The sequence below is a fragment of the Papio anubis genome, chromosome 6 (genome assembly GCF_008728515.1).
Source record: "Papio anubis isolate 15944 chromosome 6, Panubis1.0, whole genome shotgun sequence".
NCBI classification, from domain to species: domain Eukaryota; kingdom Metazoa; phylum Chordata; class Mammalia; order Primates; family Cercopithecidae; genus Papio; species Papio anubis.
The window spans coordinates 20,541,075-20,557,532 of record NC_044981.1 but is presented as its reverse complement, the minus strand read 5'-3'; the positions used below and the strand labels follow the sequence as shown (position 1 = coordinate 20,557,532).

Here is a 16,458-nt window from a genome sequence, read left to right as displayed (position 1 = left end):
GTAAACAACACAGTAATAACTGTTGCAGACAAGATCCACCAGTAGGTACTAAAATTAACAGGCCAAAGGTTGAGGAGAAATAGGATATTTATTGGCTGTAATGAGAAAAACAGTTACTGTATTGGAGAGAAACCTAGCAGACATGGGTTAGTGTACCAGTATAAGACACACTGACATCATGACCCTGATATGACGCACTGAGAAAAATATAGTATTGTTTCTGTGCTCTCCTTGCCAAAAATCCAGAACCTCATTCTAATCATGAGAAAAAGATAAATTCGAGTTGAAGGACATTCTACATAATAATCATTTTCATCAGAAATATCAAGGCAATGTTTTCTTCAGAAGTGTCAAGGTCACAGAAGACAAGAAAAAAATTAAGAAACTGTCACAGATTGGAGGAAACTAAGGGGACATGAAACTAAATGTAAGGCGGACCCAAGATTAGATCTTGGGACAGAAAAAGGAAGTTAATGGGAAAACTGGTAAAATTCAAATGCGATCTACAGTTTAGATCACAGAAATGCACTAAGGTTAATTTCCTGGTTTATTAATGATATTACAACTATGTAAGATGCTAGTATCAGGGGAAGCTTGGTGATGGGCATATGTGAACTCTGTAATTTTACTACTTTTCTGGAAGTCTAAACTTACTTCAAATTAAAAAGTTTTTTTAAATATGACATCCATGGTTATCTACACAATGTGTAATAGCTATCAGTGTTTCACCTTAAAAATCACTGTCATGCTAAAATACCCTTTAACTGCTAAGCTAAAATATTTATCTCTAAAAAACTTAATTCTGAAAAATTTAATCAATAAAATATATTATAGATCTCATTACCTGTAATTTTATAGCCATAAGCAGCTAGCTGTCCAGCCATATATTCTCCATCTGAATTATTATGAGAACAACCCCATGTTCGTATCCAAATTTTCTGTATGCCTGGAATAGTGCTGTTAAGGAATCAATAAAAAAAAAAAAAAAGTAAGTTTCATTGAGTGATTTTTTTTTTTTTTTGATCCAGGGTCTTGCTCTGTTGCCCAGGCTGCAGTGCAGCTGTGTGACCACAGCTCACTGCAACCTCAACCTCCCAGGCTTAAGGGATCCTCCCATCTCAGCCTCCTAAGTAGCTGGGACTATAGGCATGCACCAACACACCTGTTAATTTTTTTATTTTTTGTAGAGACAGTGTCCCACTATGCTGTCCAGGCTGATCTTGAACTCCTGGGCTCAAGTGATCTTCCCACCTTGTTTCCCAAAGTGCTGGAATTACAGGTGTGAGCCACCACTACGCCCAGCCTCACTGAGTAATTTTTAAAATAAAAACCACTAGATGATTTTAAGATATATTACACAAAAAACAAACTCACTACAATCCATTCAAGAGATATTCATTAAATGCGCTAACTTAACTCAAAATCTGCTGTTATATCAAAAGTCTAAAATCAAGATAAAATAACCACAGAATTCTAAGAAGACTCTACATAAAAAATATCTCCTTTTTCTCTGAATTGTATTTTAAATTCATACACTAACTTACTAACACTAAGTTCAACTCCTAGAAAGGTACATAATAACAATAGGAAAGAAAGTGGTTCTAGCAGCAACGGCGAATAAAGAAAAGTATGTCTGTTTACAAACTGCTATATACTAGTTGCAATCTTTAGCTTCCTTAAAACTTATAGATATAAATAACTTAATCAAAGTTAAAAACTGTCATCCTAAGGCATTATTAAAAGCACTCTATAAAATCAGAATTCTAAAAAAAAGGTAGTATTTTTAGGGAAAAAAAAGGGGGGGCTTTCAACTTGGATTACTCTAATAATTTATAAGCAAATAGAAATTACCTTAAGGATACATTTAGGACAAATTTTATAAACTTCAGTCATTAAAATATAAGCAAATGTTAAATTCAAAGAACTTAAAAGCTTAGTTTCCCAACAAAATAAGTATATTATAAATTTCAGCAGTTTACTAGACAAACAAATACAGGCTTATTAAAACCATATAATTAGATTATCCTTTCTGGTTAGGTTGTATCAAAATTTCACGGACTAGAGATCTACTATAATAGTGTAAATAGGGCAATAATTTATTTGTGCCCACTGCCTTTACCTGATCCATAGGTATTTGAAAATCAGCTAAGAAAATTCAAATGTCCAAAATACTACTGTCTCATAAGAATCACAAACTCCAGTAAAAATTTTATTTGGAAGTAACACAGACTTACATATCAACTACAGTAATATCAAAGAGATTCCTATTGCCCCAAGCTATCTTCTAGGAACATCCAATTTGACATCGCATTTCTTTTTAACTAATTACCTTGCCAGATTTAAAATCATTCAAACAAAAAAAAATCAACATATAGGTTGAGTTTCTTTAATTCAAAAATTCAAAATCCACAATGCTCTAAAATCTGAAACTTTTTGAGCACCAAAATGATACTCAAAGGATGCTCACTGGAGCATTTCAGATGTTTGGATTAGGAATACTCAACTGGAAAGTATGTAATACAAATATTCCGAAGTCCAAAAAAAATGTGATATCTGAAACACTTCTGGTCTCAAGCATTTCAGATAAGTGATACTCAACTTGTATTTCCTATCAAAAGTTCAAAAAGTCTAATGAAGAGACATTATATATAATCACACAGACCAGTAGTGTCAGCTTCTTCCTGAAATGAAAATGAATATAATTTCGGCCATGCTCAGTGGCTCACGCCAGTAATCCCAGCACTTTGGGAGGCCAAGATGGGCGGATCATCTGAGGTCAGGAGTTTAAGACCAGCCTGGCCAACATGGTGAAACCCTGTCTCTACTAAAAATACAAAAAATAGCTGGGCATGGTGGTGTGTGCCTGTAATCCCAGCCACTAGGGAGGCAGAGACAGGAGAATCGCTTGAACCCGGGAGGCAGAGGTTGCAGTGAACCGAGATTACACCACTGCACTCCAGCCTGGGCGACAGAGCAAGACTCTGTCTCAAAAAAGAAAAAAAAGAAAATGAATATAATTTCAAGGAAAAAAGCTTACCTGTCACTTGGTGGACTGTTTTCTTCCTCTTGCAAATATTTTTGGGTATTTCGCCTTCGTACCTTCGGGACAACATCCTTTCTTACAAAATGCCTATCTTGTGGTTTTGAATCTTCATGAGACACAATATCTTCTATGTCACCCAGTAGTGTATCACAGGATGCAGAAGGCATATTCTCTACCACATAAAAGTTATAAATAAAATCAACTTACGAAAATCTGCTTAGCGTAGCATCATTTATGAAATATTCTCACCAAATTTGAATCAATCAAGCCTTTGGATCTAACTTCAAATTTATAGAAAATACAAGAGATAAAGAAACACAAGGATGAAGTACTATCTTGGGTACATTGAAAAAAGAAACACAAGGAAACAATCAGATAAAACCCTAATGACAATGGGACATTCCAAGGTTCAACAGGAACTATTTCTTCAACAAATCAATGTCATGTAGGAGAGGAACTGTTTCAGATTACACGAAGCGTAAAAGCCTAACAACTAAAGGCAATTCATGTTCTTGATTGTATCTTTCTTTGTCTGTCAAGCTCTAAGAAATTTTGGGAAAAACTAAGGACATCAGAATATGAGCTGGATATTAGATAATATGAAGATGTTACTATAAATCATTCGATATAAAGTATTGTCCTTATATTCAAAAATTTTATTTTTTAGAGATGCATACTGAATATTTAAAAGTGAAATGTCATTATGTCTATAATTTACTTTAAAAGGACCTCAGAAAAAAATAGACTGGCTGGGCATGGTGGCTTATGCCTGTAATCCCAGCACTTTGGGAGGCCAAGGCCGGTGTATCACCTGAGGTCAGGAGTTTGAGACCAGCCTGGCCAACACGGTGAAACCCCATCTCTTTTAAAAGTACAAAATTTAGGTGGGCATGGTGGTGTACACCTGTAGTTTCAGCTACTCAGGAGGCTGAGGAAGGAGAATTGCTAGAACCCAGGAGGCAGAGGATGCAGTGAGTTAAGAGTGCACCCTTGCACTCCAGCCTGGGCAACAGAGTGAAACTCCATCTCAAAAAAAAAAAAAAAAGAAAAAATAGATTAAGACATACTAAAAAGAATTTACAACTCTTAAAACTAGAAAATAGGTAGGTTCATGTTCATTATCCCATACGATTTTTCTAAATCATCAAAATTTTTGTAATTAAAAAAAGAAAATGTGGACACAGCTTGCAAGAAGAAAAGCACATTTTTCCCTGCCCCGCCAGCAAAATACAAATAAAACTCAGGACATTATATATAAAACAAGCATAAGAAGACTCTGAAAGGTAGACAGAAGAAGGCAGACTGGCTACGAACCTCAGGACCCAAAGAATATGATGATGAGTTCCTTGGGTTTTCTTTGGCCTCCTACAGCTCACACATGGAACTGAAGATCCCAGCAATCAGAAATGGCAAGAGATGCCAACGATAAAACCCCCCAATAAAAGCCTGCTTTCTCATTAAAGAACTATACAAAGGGCAGCCTAGGAAGACAGAAAAGTTTTAGATAATGATCATTCTACTCCAGCCAAACACAAACACACACACACAGCCCAAAAAAACTGTAATCCCACCCCCAGGCACACTACAAAGGACAAGCGGGGAGCTCTGACTTCCACCTACAATCAAGCACCCTAACACACTCCACTAGTATAGAATCCGAGAAGGCCCCGGAGGGATCCTGGACGTTCAAACCAACCACCCAACCAGTGATGAAGTTCTGCAGTGTCAGTGGAGACCAAATTGACACACAAGTTTAAAATAATCCCTATCAAAATCTCGGAAAGATTTTTTTGTAGGTATAGACAAGACTGTCCTAAATTTTATATGGAAATGTACAGAAACTAATATATTTAAAACGATTTTGAAAAGAGTAAAGTAAGAAGAATTGGTCTACCCAATTTTAAGACTTATTAGATAGCTATAATTGAGATAGTAGTATCGGCAGAGGGATAGAAATATAGATCAATGGAACACAACAATAAACCCAGAAACAGACCTACACAAATATTTCACAAAACCAATTAAATGAAGGGAAGATTGCTTTTTAAACAATTCGTACTGGAGCAAGTGCACTTTTATAGGCAAAAACTGAACTTTGACCTAAGTCTTGCACCTTATACAAAAATTAATTCAAAATGGATCATAGACTTAAATGTAAAACATACGCCAGGCGCAGTGGCTCACACCTGTAATCCCAGCACTCTGGGAGGCTGAGACGGGTGGATCACTTGAGGTCAGGAGTTCAAGAGCAGCCTGGCCAACATGGTGAAACCACATATCTACTAAAAATACAAAAAATTAGCTGAGTGTGTTGGTGTATGCCCGTAATCCCAGCTACTTGGGAGGCTGAACCAGGAGAATTGCTTGAACCCACAAGGCAGAGGTTGCAGTGAGCCAAGATCGCACCACTGCACTCCAGCCTGGGTGACAGAGTGAGACTCTGTCTCAAAAAAAAAAAAAAGTAAAAGTAAAACATAAAATTATAAAACTTTTAGAAAAAAATCACAGGAGAAAATCTTTTGGACTTAGGGATAGGTAAAAAGTTCCCAGATGTGACACCAAAAGCACAATCCATAAAAAGAAAAATTAAAAAATTGAATGTCATTAAAATTTTAAACTTTTGCTTTAAGAAAGACCCTTTTAAGAGGCTGAGAAGTCAAACTACAGAGTGGAAGAAAATATTTGCAAACCACGTATCTGACAAAGGGCTAGTGTCAAAACACAACCGTAAAAAGAAAATAGACAAAAGACATTTCAAGAGAATATACAGAGGGCAAATAAGCACATGAAAAGAGATTCAATATTAACCACCACAGAAATAGAAACTAAAACCACAATGAGGTATCAGTATACACCTTTCAGAATGGATAAAACAGACAACAGTGAAACCACCAAACACTGGCAAGGATGCAAAGACACTGCATCATTCATACAGTCCTGGAAGGAATGAAAAATGGTATAGCCACTCCAGTAAACAGTTTGGTATTTTCTTAAACAAATCATGCAACTATGATGCAACCCAGCAATTGTACTCCTGGGCAATTATCCAAGAGAAATGAAGACTTGTATTCAGACAAAAACCTGTACATGAATGTTTACACCAGCTTTCCTTGTAATAGCCCAAATCTGGAAATCACCTGGATGCCATTCAGAAGTGAATGGTTAAACAAAGTATGGTACATCCATACCATGGAACACTATTCAGCAATAAAAAGAAATGTACTAATGATATATGCATTAACCTGGATGACTCTCCAGAGAATTATGCTGAATGAAGAAAGTCAGTCCCAAAAGGTTACATTCTGTATGATCACTTTTATATAACATGTTTGAAATGAGAAAATTATGGAAATGGAAAACGGAATAGTAGTTGCCAGGGATTAAAGAAAGAATAAGGTGAGAGGAGAATGGGTATGACTGTAAAAGAGCAACATGAGGGATCCTTGTGGTGATGGAAATGTTTTGTATCCTGACTGTATCAATGTCAGTATCCTGGTTGTGATACTGTATTGTAGTTTTGTAAGATGTTACCAATGGGAGATCTGGGCAAAGCGTACAAGGATCTCTGCATAAGTTTTATAACTGCAGGTAAAGCTGTAATTATGTTAGAATAAAATAATTAAGAAAAAAATGAGGAGGGGAGGAATACACTCGTATATACTTACTGATAGTACTACTACTAATACTATATCCAGACACAAGGCAAGTCCTTTATAGGGTCATCTCATCAACAATTCACAAAAACTCGTAATAGGTAGATAGTATTACTATCCTTGCTTTAAAGATGAGCAAACTGAAACACAGAGAAATTAACTTGCCCAAAGAAGCTAAACAAGGATGTCATGACAGATGAGTGCAAGCCCATACACTGTGTGGTACTACTCTACTACCTACTTAGTATGTGTGTTCTGAATGACCACTGTTCCTTTATCTGAGTTGCAGTGTTAAGGATCTTACATTCTTTCAGTTGTCCTCAAAGTTTCTGACGAACTTTCATTCTCCTCATTTGCTGGATTCCCATCCTTCCATTCATATCATTCAATTAATAAAGTGGCTGCCAGCCAGGCTCCTTTCCTCTGTAATGTACTCATTTCAGCTATGACAAATTATGCACTGGGAATCTGAAAAATCTGTGTTCAAATCTCGGATAGCTTTATATTGTTAGTAAGAACAAAAGATTAGAAATAAACCAAACATCAACCTATCAAGGACTGGTTGGGTTAGAGTTAACATACATATCACATGGTCATGGTAAGACTGTCAATCGCCGGGCACGGTGACTCACGCCTGTAATCTCAACACTTTGGGAGGCCAAGGCGGGCAGATCACCTGAGGTTGAGAGTTCACGACCAGCCTGAGCAACATAGAGAAACCCTGTCTCTACTGAAAATACAAAATTAGCCAGGCGTGGTGGCGCATGCCTCTAATCCCAGCTACTCAGGAGGCTGAGACAGGAGATTTGCTTGAACCCCGGAGACAGAGGTTGTGGTTAGCCGAGATCATGCCATTGTACTCCAGCCTGGGCAACAAAAGCGAAACTCTGTCTCAAAAAAAAAAAAAAAAAAAAAGACAGTCAATCACAGATTTCCCTTTCCATAGACACTGGAATGGGGCACGTGACCCAAGCTTGCCAGGGTAACCCATCCTCCTGGCCACAATGACCAGTTCAGGGTAGGTCATGAGAAGCCTAGCCAGTAAGAATCACTGCGAGGATTCCATGCTAGTGTTAACAGAAGACAGCTTCTCTTGTCACCGAAGTGGCTAAGTTGGGAGGATGTCAACTTGGGGCTACCAGAGCCATCTTGTCTGCCACAGGGAGGAAGCCTACTTAAGGAATGAAGCCTAATAAGAGCCAGAAAGATAAAGAACCATACTGACATTATTTGAGCATCTGAATCCAACAAATGCCTGAAGCCAAATGCAGCCTTGCGCTGCCCAGTCATGCGAGCCTGTGGCTTAAATCAGTTTGAGTTGGGTATTCTGTCCTTGCAAAAAAGAGCCCTGGCCAACTCAGCCATCTAGGTAAGGTGAAATGAACCAGGTTAATCTTTCCCATATTGGTTCTAATTATTTACTACCTATCTGGGAAAAAAAAAATGGTTCTGTGGTCAAATAAATTTAGGAAATTCTGCTTTCTTACCGATTCACACTGTGTGTTATTAAAGACTGAAGAACTGCAGTAAGAAACTGCACTAGTTTCCAGGATGCCACAGTCTCCTATCTCCAGTCTCCTCTGCTCATCTCTCCAACTTCTCACCATTAGAATGCCCCCATGGCTCTGTTACAGGAACTCTTCTCTAGTTTCAGGCACTCCCTAGGTGACCTCATCCAGTCCCATGGCCTTGAAATATCAACTACGTATATGCTTATATAACCAGCCCCATTCTTCCCCTGAGCTTCAGACTCAGACACTCAATTGCCTATTCCACACCACTGCTCGAATGTCTAATAATTACTTCAAACTTAAAAAGTTAAAACAGGGCTGGGCGCGGTGGCTCAAGCCTGTAATCCCAGCACTTTGGGAGGCTGAGGCGGGTGGATAACCTGAGGTCAGGAGTTCGAGGCCAGCCTGAACAACATGGTGACACCCCGTCTCTACTAAAAATACAAAAATTAGCCAGGCGTGGTGGTGGGTGCCTGTAATTCCACCTACTCAGAAGGCTGAGACAGGAGAATCACTTGAACCCGAGAGGCAGAGGTTGCAGTGAGCTGAGATCGTACCACTGCACTCCAGCCTGGGCAACAAAGAGCAAAGCTCCATCTCAAAAAACAAAAGTCAAAGTCAAAACAGAATTCCTGATCTTCTCCCTACCTTACTAGATCCTCTTACAACTTCTCCCATTTCATTTAAAGGCAATCCTAGCTGGGCGCAGTGGGTCACGCCTGTAACCCCAGCACTTTGGGAGGCCGAGGTAGGCGAATCACGAGGTCAGGAGTTCGGGACCAGCCTGTCCAACATGGTGAAACCCCATCTCTACTAAAAATACAAAAAATTAGCTGGGCGTAGTGGCGGGCGCCTGTAAACCCAGCTACTCGGGAGGCTGAGGCAGGAGTATTGCTTGAGCCCAGGAGGCGGAGGTTGCAATGAGCCTAGATCTCACCACTGCACTCCAGCCTAGGCAACAGAGTGAGACTCTGTCTCAAAAAAAAAAAAAAAAAAGGAATCCCAATCTTCTACTGCTCAGGCCAAAAATCCTGCACTCCCTTCTTACACCCCAAATCCAACCTATCAATAACATCCTGTTGGCTATACCTTCAAAATATATTCAGACTCTATTTGTGACCATACTCACTGTTACACTCTTGGTCCAAACCAACATCAACTCTTGTCTGGATTATTGCAATCCCTAGTATCCTTGCTTCTATCCTTAATTCTCCAAGAACATTTTCAGCACAAAAGTCAGGGATCCCTTTAAAACCTAAGTTCATCTCAAGCTTCTCAATCAAATCCTTCCAGCAGTATTCCATATCAGAGTAAAAAGCCAAAATCACTACAAAGATCTGCAATGACATATATAATCAGCCTCCTGCTGCATCTCTGGCCCCATTTCCTATCACACTCCCCTCAGTCATGCAGGCTTTGTTATTTCATACCCACTAGATATACATTCATTTCATAGTCTTATTCTTGCCTGGAATGCTCTTACTCAAGACACCTGAATGGCTCATTCACTCAAGCCCTTAAGGACTTTGCTCAACTGTAACAAGAGAGGACTTTCCAAGCAACACCCCTACCTCACCACATACCCTCTTCCTATGCCCCTTTCTTGCCTTTTTTAAAACTGCAGCACTTAATCATCTGCTTCCAGCATTTTAATAATTGTTTTAACTGTTTATCTTACTAGAATGCATACTCCGTGAGGGTAAAGGTTTTTGGGTGAGGTATTCACTGTTTTACCCCAGGTGCCTAGAACTATGTCTAGCACATTGCAGGTTCTCAATAAAGCCTTTTACTGTAGACTACACAGTCAGGCAATATATGGATATAGATATTCTGAGTATGCCAAATTAGTTTCTGACTCAAGAGCCTTCATACTTGCTATTCCTCTGCCAGAATATCAGCCCCCAGATAAATATGTCTTCCTAGCCACTTCTTCACTCAAACAACACCTCCTCAGAGAGGCCTTTCCTACTACCTTATCTAAAATAACCGAGCTGCCCAAGCATGCCCACACTTCCATTGCTTCTAACCCTGCTTCTGTTTCATGTTTCTTCATTGCACTTACCTACCTGACACCACATATATAATTGTATCTTCCTCATTACAATGTAAGCTTCTTAAGCACAGAGGCATCATCTCTTTTTCAGTACTGTCTCTGCAACGCCTCTAACAATGCCTAACACACAGCAGGTGCACAACAGTTACTGACTGAATGAATACAATGCTTAAGTTGAATTTAGCTAGTCTTTCTATGACATAGCAGGAAATTCTACACTGGGTGGGAAGCTGAAGTCAATGCCAACCCTTGGATTTCTTCTATCACCACTATTCTATGAAATAATTAAATGAGAGGGGCTAGGACCAGGTAGTGCCTTCGGAATGCTGAAGAACTACTGACAGATCATGAATAATTAAATAACATTAATTAAAAGCCATATTTTTTAATTACACAATTTTGCCATCCCATATACAAGTGTGCATGGATCCACTGAAGAGAAATAGAAAGGAAAAAGACAAATGAAAGAAATCCACTGCAATAGACATCCCGTATCATTAGAGAAGTAGAAGTTGCTAAGCTTCTTATCTTACAGAACTGGAGTCCACTGAAGCAAAAGGATTTGTACATTGATAGAGCTAGAAATTAGAACCTAGGCTTCCTCTCAACACCATGCTCCTCCCACTATGGCTCTGCCTCACTGGCAAAGTACAAACAATGCAAGAACCTAATGTGACACTAATAAGTAACCACATTCTGGAAAACAATGGGCAAAGTAAAAACAGGCAGTTCACTTAAGAGATACAGATAGCCAAAAAAAAAAAAAGGAAAGAATGCTCAACCACACTAACAAGTACTGAAACAATAAGTTATTTTTCAGCTGCCTCACTGATAAAAAGCTGACAAAAACTCTGTTAGCTGAAAGCATAGAAAAACTGGTACACCCCTTCTGGAGGGCAACCTGACAATATATATCAAACATATGTATATCCTTTGAGCCAGCAATTTCACTTGGAGATACTCACTCAAAAAAGATAAATGTAACACTACATATCAGCATTATGCAGCATAAACCTGGCTATATATCATAAGTACCTAAATAATCTCCCTCATCACTATTAATAAGCTAAAGGTTTTACTTTGAACAAACTGACAGAGGGAATTGTTTAGCCTTCAGAAATTTTTAATTAAATCATATGGAAATGAAAGTTTGAGAATAAAAGGAAAGCAGCGTAATAGCTAAATGGAGAAAAAGGATCACTAAAACTTTTTCTCAAAGGTAGAGGAAATCAAATTTAATAAAGGGAATAAAAACAGAGTCAGTGAAAAGGAAAATACCGAAAATGGTAAGAAAGAGGATGCAATATCCTAGAGCAGCAGTTACTTACACAGGTGAGTTATTAGGGAGGCTTTTTCTTTTTTTTTTAATTATGGGAGAGTTTTACTCTTGTGGCCCAGGCTGGAGTGCAATGGCACAATCTCGGCTCACTGCAACCTGTGCCTCCTGGGTTCAAGCAATTCTCCTGCCTCAGCCTCCCGAGTAGCTGGGATTACAAGCACCTGCCACCATGCCCATCTAATTTTGTATTTTTAGTAGAGATGGGGGTTTCACCATGTTGGTCAGGCTGGTCTTGAACTCCCGACCTCAGGTGATCCGCCCGACTTCCAAAGTGCTGGGATTACAGGCGTGAGCCACTGCGCCCGGCGGGAAGTTTTTTATCCTAGCAAATCTCCAGGTTCCATTCTGAATTAGAATCTCCAAGAGTAGAACTGAAGCACGTGAACCTAGAAACTGTCCAGGTAATTCCACTATAGATTCCTAATTAAGAACCACTATTCTACAGTAATGGTTCTCAATCTTGAACACTCATTCTATTCACCTGAAGAGCTTTTGAAAATTCCCAACTAAGCTTGCAGTGAGCCGAGATCACGCCACTGCACTCCAGCCTGGGCAAAAGAGCAAGACTCTGTCTCAAAACAAAAAAAAAAAAAAAAAGAAAATTCCCACTAAGCCCCAAGATAGCGGAATGAATCTCTGAGAATGGAGCCTGGGCCTCAATATCTTTTTAAAACTTTCCAGTCATTCTCATGTGTACAGCCACAGTTGCAAAGCAATGTCCAGAAGTTTTCAAAGTGTAATTTCCACATCAGCTGGAGTAGCATCATGGGGAACTTGTCAGAAATGAACATTTTTTCTTTCTTTCTCAATTTTTTTGTAAAAACAAGGTCTCACTTTGTTGTCCAGGCTGCTCTCAAACTCCCCCCATCTTGGTCTCCCAAAGTATGGGATTACAGGTATGAGCCACCATGCCCAGCCAGAAATGAAAATTCTTGAACCCCACTCCAGACATACTGAATCAGATGTTTTGAGTAAAACCTAGCAATATTTAACAGGCCCTCTAGGTGATTTTGATCTGAATTAAAGTTTGACAATCACTGTCCCAGAATTATTCTTTCATAAAAACCACCTAGAATGCATGTCAAATATACATAACCTAGTCAACTGATTTTCAACAAAGATGCCAAGACAATTCAACAGAGAAAGAATAGTTTTTTTTCAACAAATGATGCTGGGACAACTGGATAGCAACATGTAAAAAATAAAGTTGGAGCTCTATTTCACATCATATACAAAAAATTAACTGAAAATGGATCAAATACCTAAATTTAGGAGCTAACATTATGAAACTTTTAGAAAAAAACATAAGCACAAATCTTTATGATGTTAGAGTAGGCCCTCCTTTCTTAGCTAAGAAACCAAAAGCCCAAGCAACAAAAGGAAAAACAGATTAGATGAAGAAGATATAGAAATGGGCCAGGTGCAGTGGCTCATGCCTATAATCCCAACACTGGGAAGTCAAGGTGGGAGGATCACTTCAGACCAGGAGTACAGGGCCAGAGCCTAGGCAACACAGACCCTATCTCTACAAAAAAAAAAAAAAAAACAGTAAAAATTAGCCGGGCATGGTGGCATGCACCTATAGTCCCAGCTACTTGGGAGGCTGAAGTGGCATCACTTGAGACCAGGTGGTCAAGGCTGCAGTGAGTTGTAATCGAGCCATTGCACTGTGGCCTGGGTGACACAGGGAAGCCCTGTCTCAAAAACACACACATACAAATGGCTGATAAGCACGTGAAAAGATGTCAACATAATGAGCCATCAGGGAAATGGAAATCCAAACCACAATAATATACAATTTCATACCCATTAGGATGGGTAGAATCAAAAAGACAAATAATTGTTGACAGGCATGTGGATTACATCACCCAGAGGGAAAGAAAAAGAGAACAGAGGTAGGAGAAAGTACAAGACCACGACTTGAGAGACTCCAAATTTAACTCTCAGATAAAGGAAAATCAGCTTATACTGGATTCCAAGAAGCAGCCACCAGAGAAGGAAAAAAATCCATGGGCCATGGAAGGCAAAGGAAGAGGGCATGTCAAAAAAAGTGGACATGGTCAATGCTGGTGAATGAAAACGAAAGGTTAAGTAAAATAAATGAAAATATCTCTTCAATTTAGTGGTATGTAAAGGACAATGGTTCCATAACACGATAGTGGCAAATAGCTAAGAAATTAAGCTACCTCTCTGCATTTTCTAACATGCAGAAATATGTACAGCACTCAAACATAAAAGATTTAAAATAAATCAGTACCTTAATTATCTGCAATTAGTCTAAAGTCCTCTTGAAAGATGAGTCTGGAAAATAAAAATTGATTAGGAAAAGCAAGCACCAAAGAAGTTCACAAAACCACTGTAAGGATTCTTTACTTAAAAGGAATCAGACTCCAAAAAAGACTGCTTTATACAGCAGGATTAATGATGCTCCATACTACTTGTAACTTCTTACTGATTACAACAGGTGTGCTGACATCTGCCGTGACTGTGATCCAGTGTCTGCAGTAATGTTGTATTCAGCACTACAACACGTCTGCATAGTGCGAGTAACCAACCACTACAAAACAGGAATAAGTCAGTAAGATAGGCAGACATCCAGATCACGTTCCATTCGAAAGATAACTGTCGTCCCGAGATTCAGAAAAAGGTTTTATGAGCAAAGAAGAACGAAAAGTGAAAAAGCAAGATATCTGCTTTTCTCAATAACTTCTGCTTAAATTCTTAAGATACTGATCTGGGAAAGCTATGTAACTGCGAAAGCCCTGTCACATCTACAAATTCACTAAGGTATAAAGTGGGAGAACAAATGAAGTTAAATTTGACAATAAGGAACGAGGTGCCCAAAATATTACTAACTGGAGAGCGGCACCTGAGGCCAACGACCCTACCCTCGCTCCTGGAAGCCCCATCTGCCTCCCAATTCCCCCATCCCAGCTGGCAAATCCCCTTTTAACTGCGAAACAATTTTTCAAACAGCCCAAGACAGACTGAAACTGGAGAAATAAGGCTTGCCATAAAAGGAGCCGTCGCCACACTCTGCCCCACATGGACCCAACCGCCACCCTTACCCAGAAGTCGGGAAGTAAAAACCAGTCCAAAGTGAGAGAATCAACCCGCCACTCTCCGGAAGCTGCACAGACTTTAGATGGAGAGCGCCATGACACATACGTCCCGCCACGTTTATTTACGCATGCTCAGCGACGGTGGCCCGAAGAGATCAAAGTACATCATTGCTGGAAGGGCTGGTTCTGGTTTAACTTAGTTTAGGAATGATTACGCTTCAAGTTCCTTTGATTCCAAGAACTAAAATAACAACCCCAAGTCCTCGGGTTCCTAGAAACGCTTAATAGCCAACTTCTCCTAAGCTCTTATGTGTTAGACACTGTGCTAAGTACTTTGCATAAACATTATTTCACTATTTATTTATTGTTATTATTCCCATTTTACAAAAGCGGACACTGGAAGTTTAAGGACTTAATCTAAGTTACTCTACTAGTCGTGCTGCCCCGTGGGCTGGATCCGATGCTGTCTGACTCCCAAAGAACTTGCTCTTTTCACTGCATTTTACTAGCCTCCTCAATCGTTTGTGAAGAGGTCTCTTCTTTAATATTAAAAAACAGGAAGGAAAAGATAAAGGTCAGTTGGTAGGTTTCGCTTAATATACATTATTTACCACCACGCAAGCTTTTTTGTTTTTTGTTTTGGAAAACTTAGATGGTAGTTTAGCAGACACCTATGGAAAGAAAATACTTTCGGCCGGGCGCGGTGGCTCAAGCCTGTAATCCCAGCACTTTGGGAGGCCGAGACGGGCGGATCACGAGGTCAGGAGATCGAGACCATCCTGGCTAACACGGTGAAACCCCGTCTCTACTAAAAAATACAAAAAAAACTAGCCGGACGAGGTGGCGGGCGCCTGTAGTCCCAGCTACTTGGGAGGCTGAGGCAGGAGAATGGCGTAAACCCGGAAGGCGGAGCTTGCAGTTAGCTGAGATCCGGCCACTGCATTCCAGCCTGGGCGACAGAGCAAGACTCCGTCTCAAAAAAAAAAAAGAAAATACTTTCATGGAATACGAATTCTCACCCGCTTGCTCCACATATGTTATCTCACTTTAGTATTCATTACCCAAGACACTGTATTTGACCATGCGTTTACCAGAAGAATATCTTTACTTAAAAAAGTAAAGGCAATAGGAGGCAGTAGTTCGTGAACAAGGGTCAGAAATCGTGAGTTTAATGCCTGACTTAGGGTTTCACAGTGATTTGGGGCAATTACTTTGTGTTGCAAATGCTTCTGCTAGTACAATTTCATCTAATTAAAATGCCATCCATCTACTCAAGAGGCTGATGTGGGAGGATCACTTGAGCTCAGAAGTTTGAAAACAGCCTGGGCAACACAGTGAGACCCTGTCTCTAAAATATATTTTTAAGAAAAAAAGCCACCCTTTTCTCTGTTTATTCATATCCATAACATAATCTAAACAGTGCCCTGGGATCCGCTATTGTCTTTACCCACCTGAATTAAAATTGTGTGTTTATGTTGCCCTACTTTTTTTTTTTTTTTTTTTTTTAGATACGGTCTTCTTCTGTCACCCAGACTGGAGTGCAGTGTTACAATGACAGCTCACTGCAACCTCCGCCTCCTAGCCTCAAGAGATTCTCATGCCTTAGCCTCCCAAGTAGCTGTGGGACTACACGGGCACACCACCAAACCCATTTAATTCCATCTCTTTCACTAGACCAAAAGTAGGACCTGGATTGTCTTCTTGGTTGCAATCGCACTAACACATAACCTGTGCTTACGTTTATAGCTTCTCAATAAACATATGTTGAATGAATGAATGAATGAATAACTCCACCTC

General features: G+C 39.5%; 1 protein-coding gene across 3 annotated transcripts in view; it reads right to left on the bottom strand.

Annotated features, from left to right (window-relative positions):
• Positions 1–14,800, bottom strand: part of CDKAL1 (CDK5 regulatory subunit associated protein 1 like 1) — a 701,952-nt gene extending 687,152 nt beyond the window's left edge. For 2 of the 3 annotated variants that reach the window (XM_031667632.1, XM_031667633.1), the window contains exons 1-4: positions 14,668–14,800; positions 13,857–13,900; positions 3,038–3,215; positions 845–957 (exon numbers count right to left, since the gene is read on the bottom strand). In XM_031667632.1, coding sequence (XP_031523492.1) covers positions 845–957; positions 3,038–3,210 — 286 coding nt within the window. In that variant the 5' untranslated portion in view covers positions 3,211–3,215; positions 13,857–13,900; positions 14,668–14,800. Of the gene's footprint in view, positions 1–844; positions 958–3,037; positions 3,216–13,856; positions 13,901–14,611 lie in introns of all 3 variants that reach the window. The other variant, XM_021936624.2, reaches the window with a different exon arrangement.
• Positions 14,801–16,458: the final 1,658 nt, after the last annotated feature.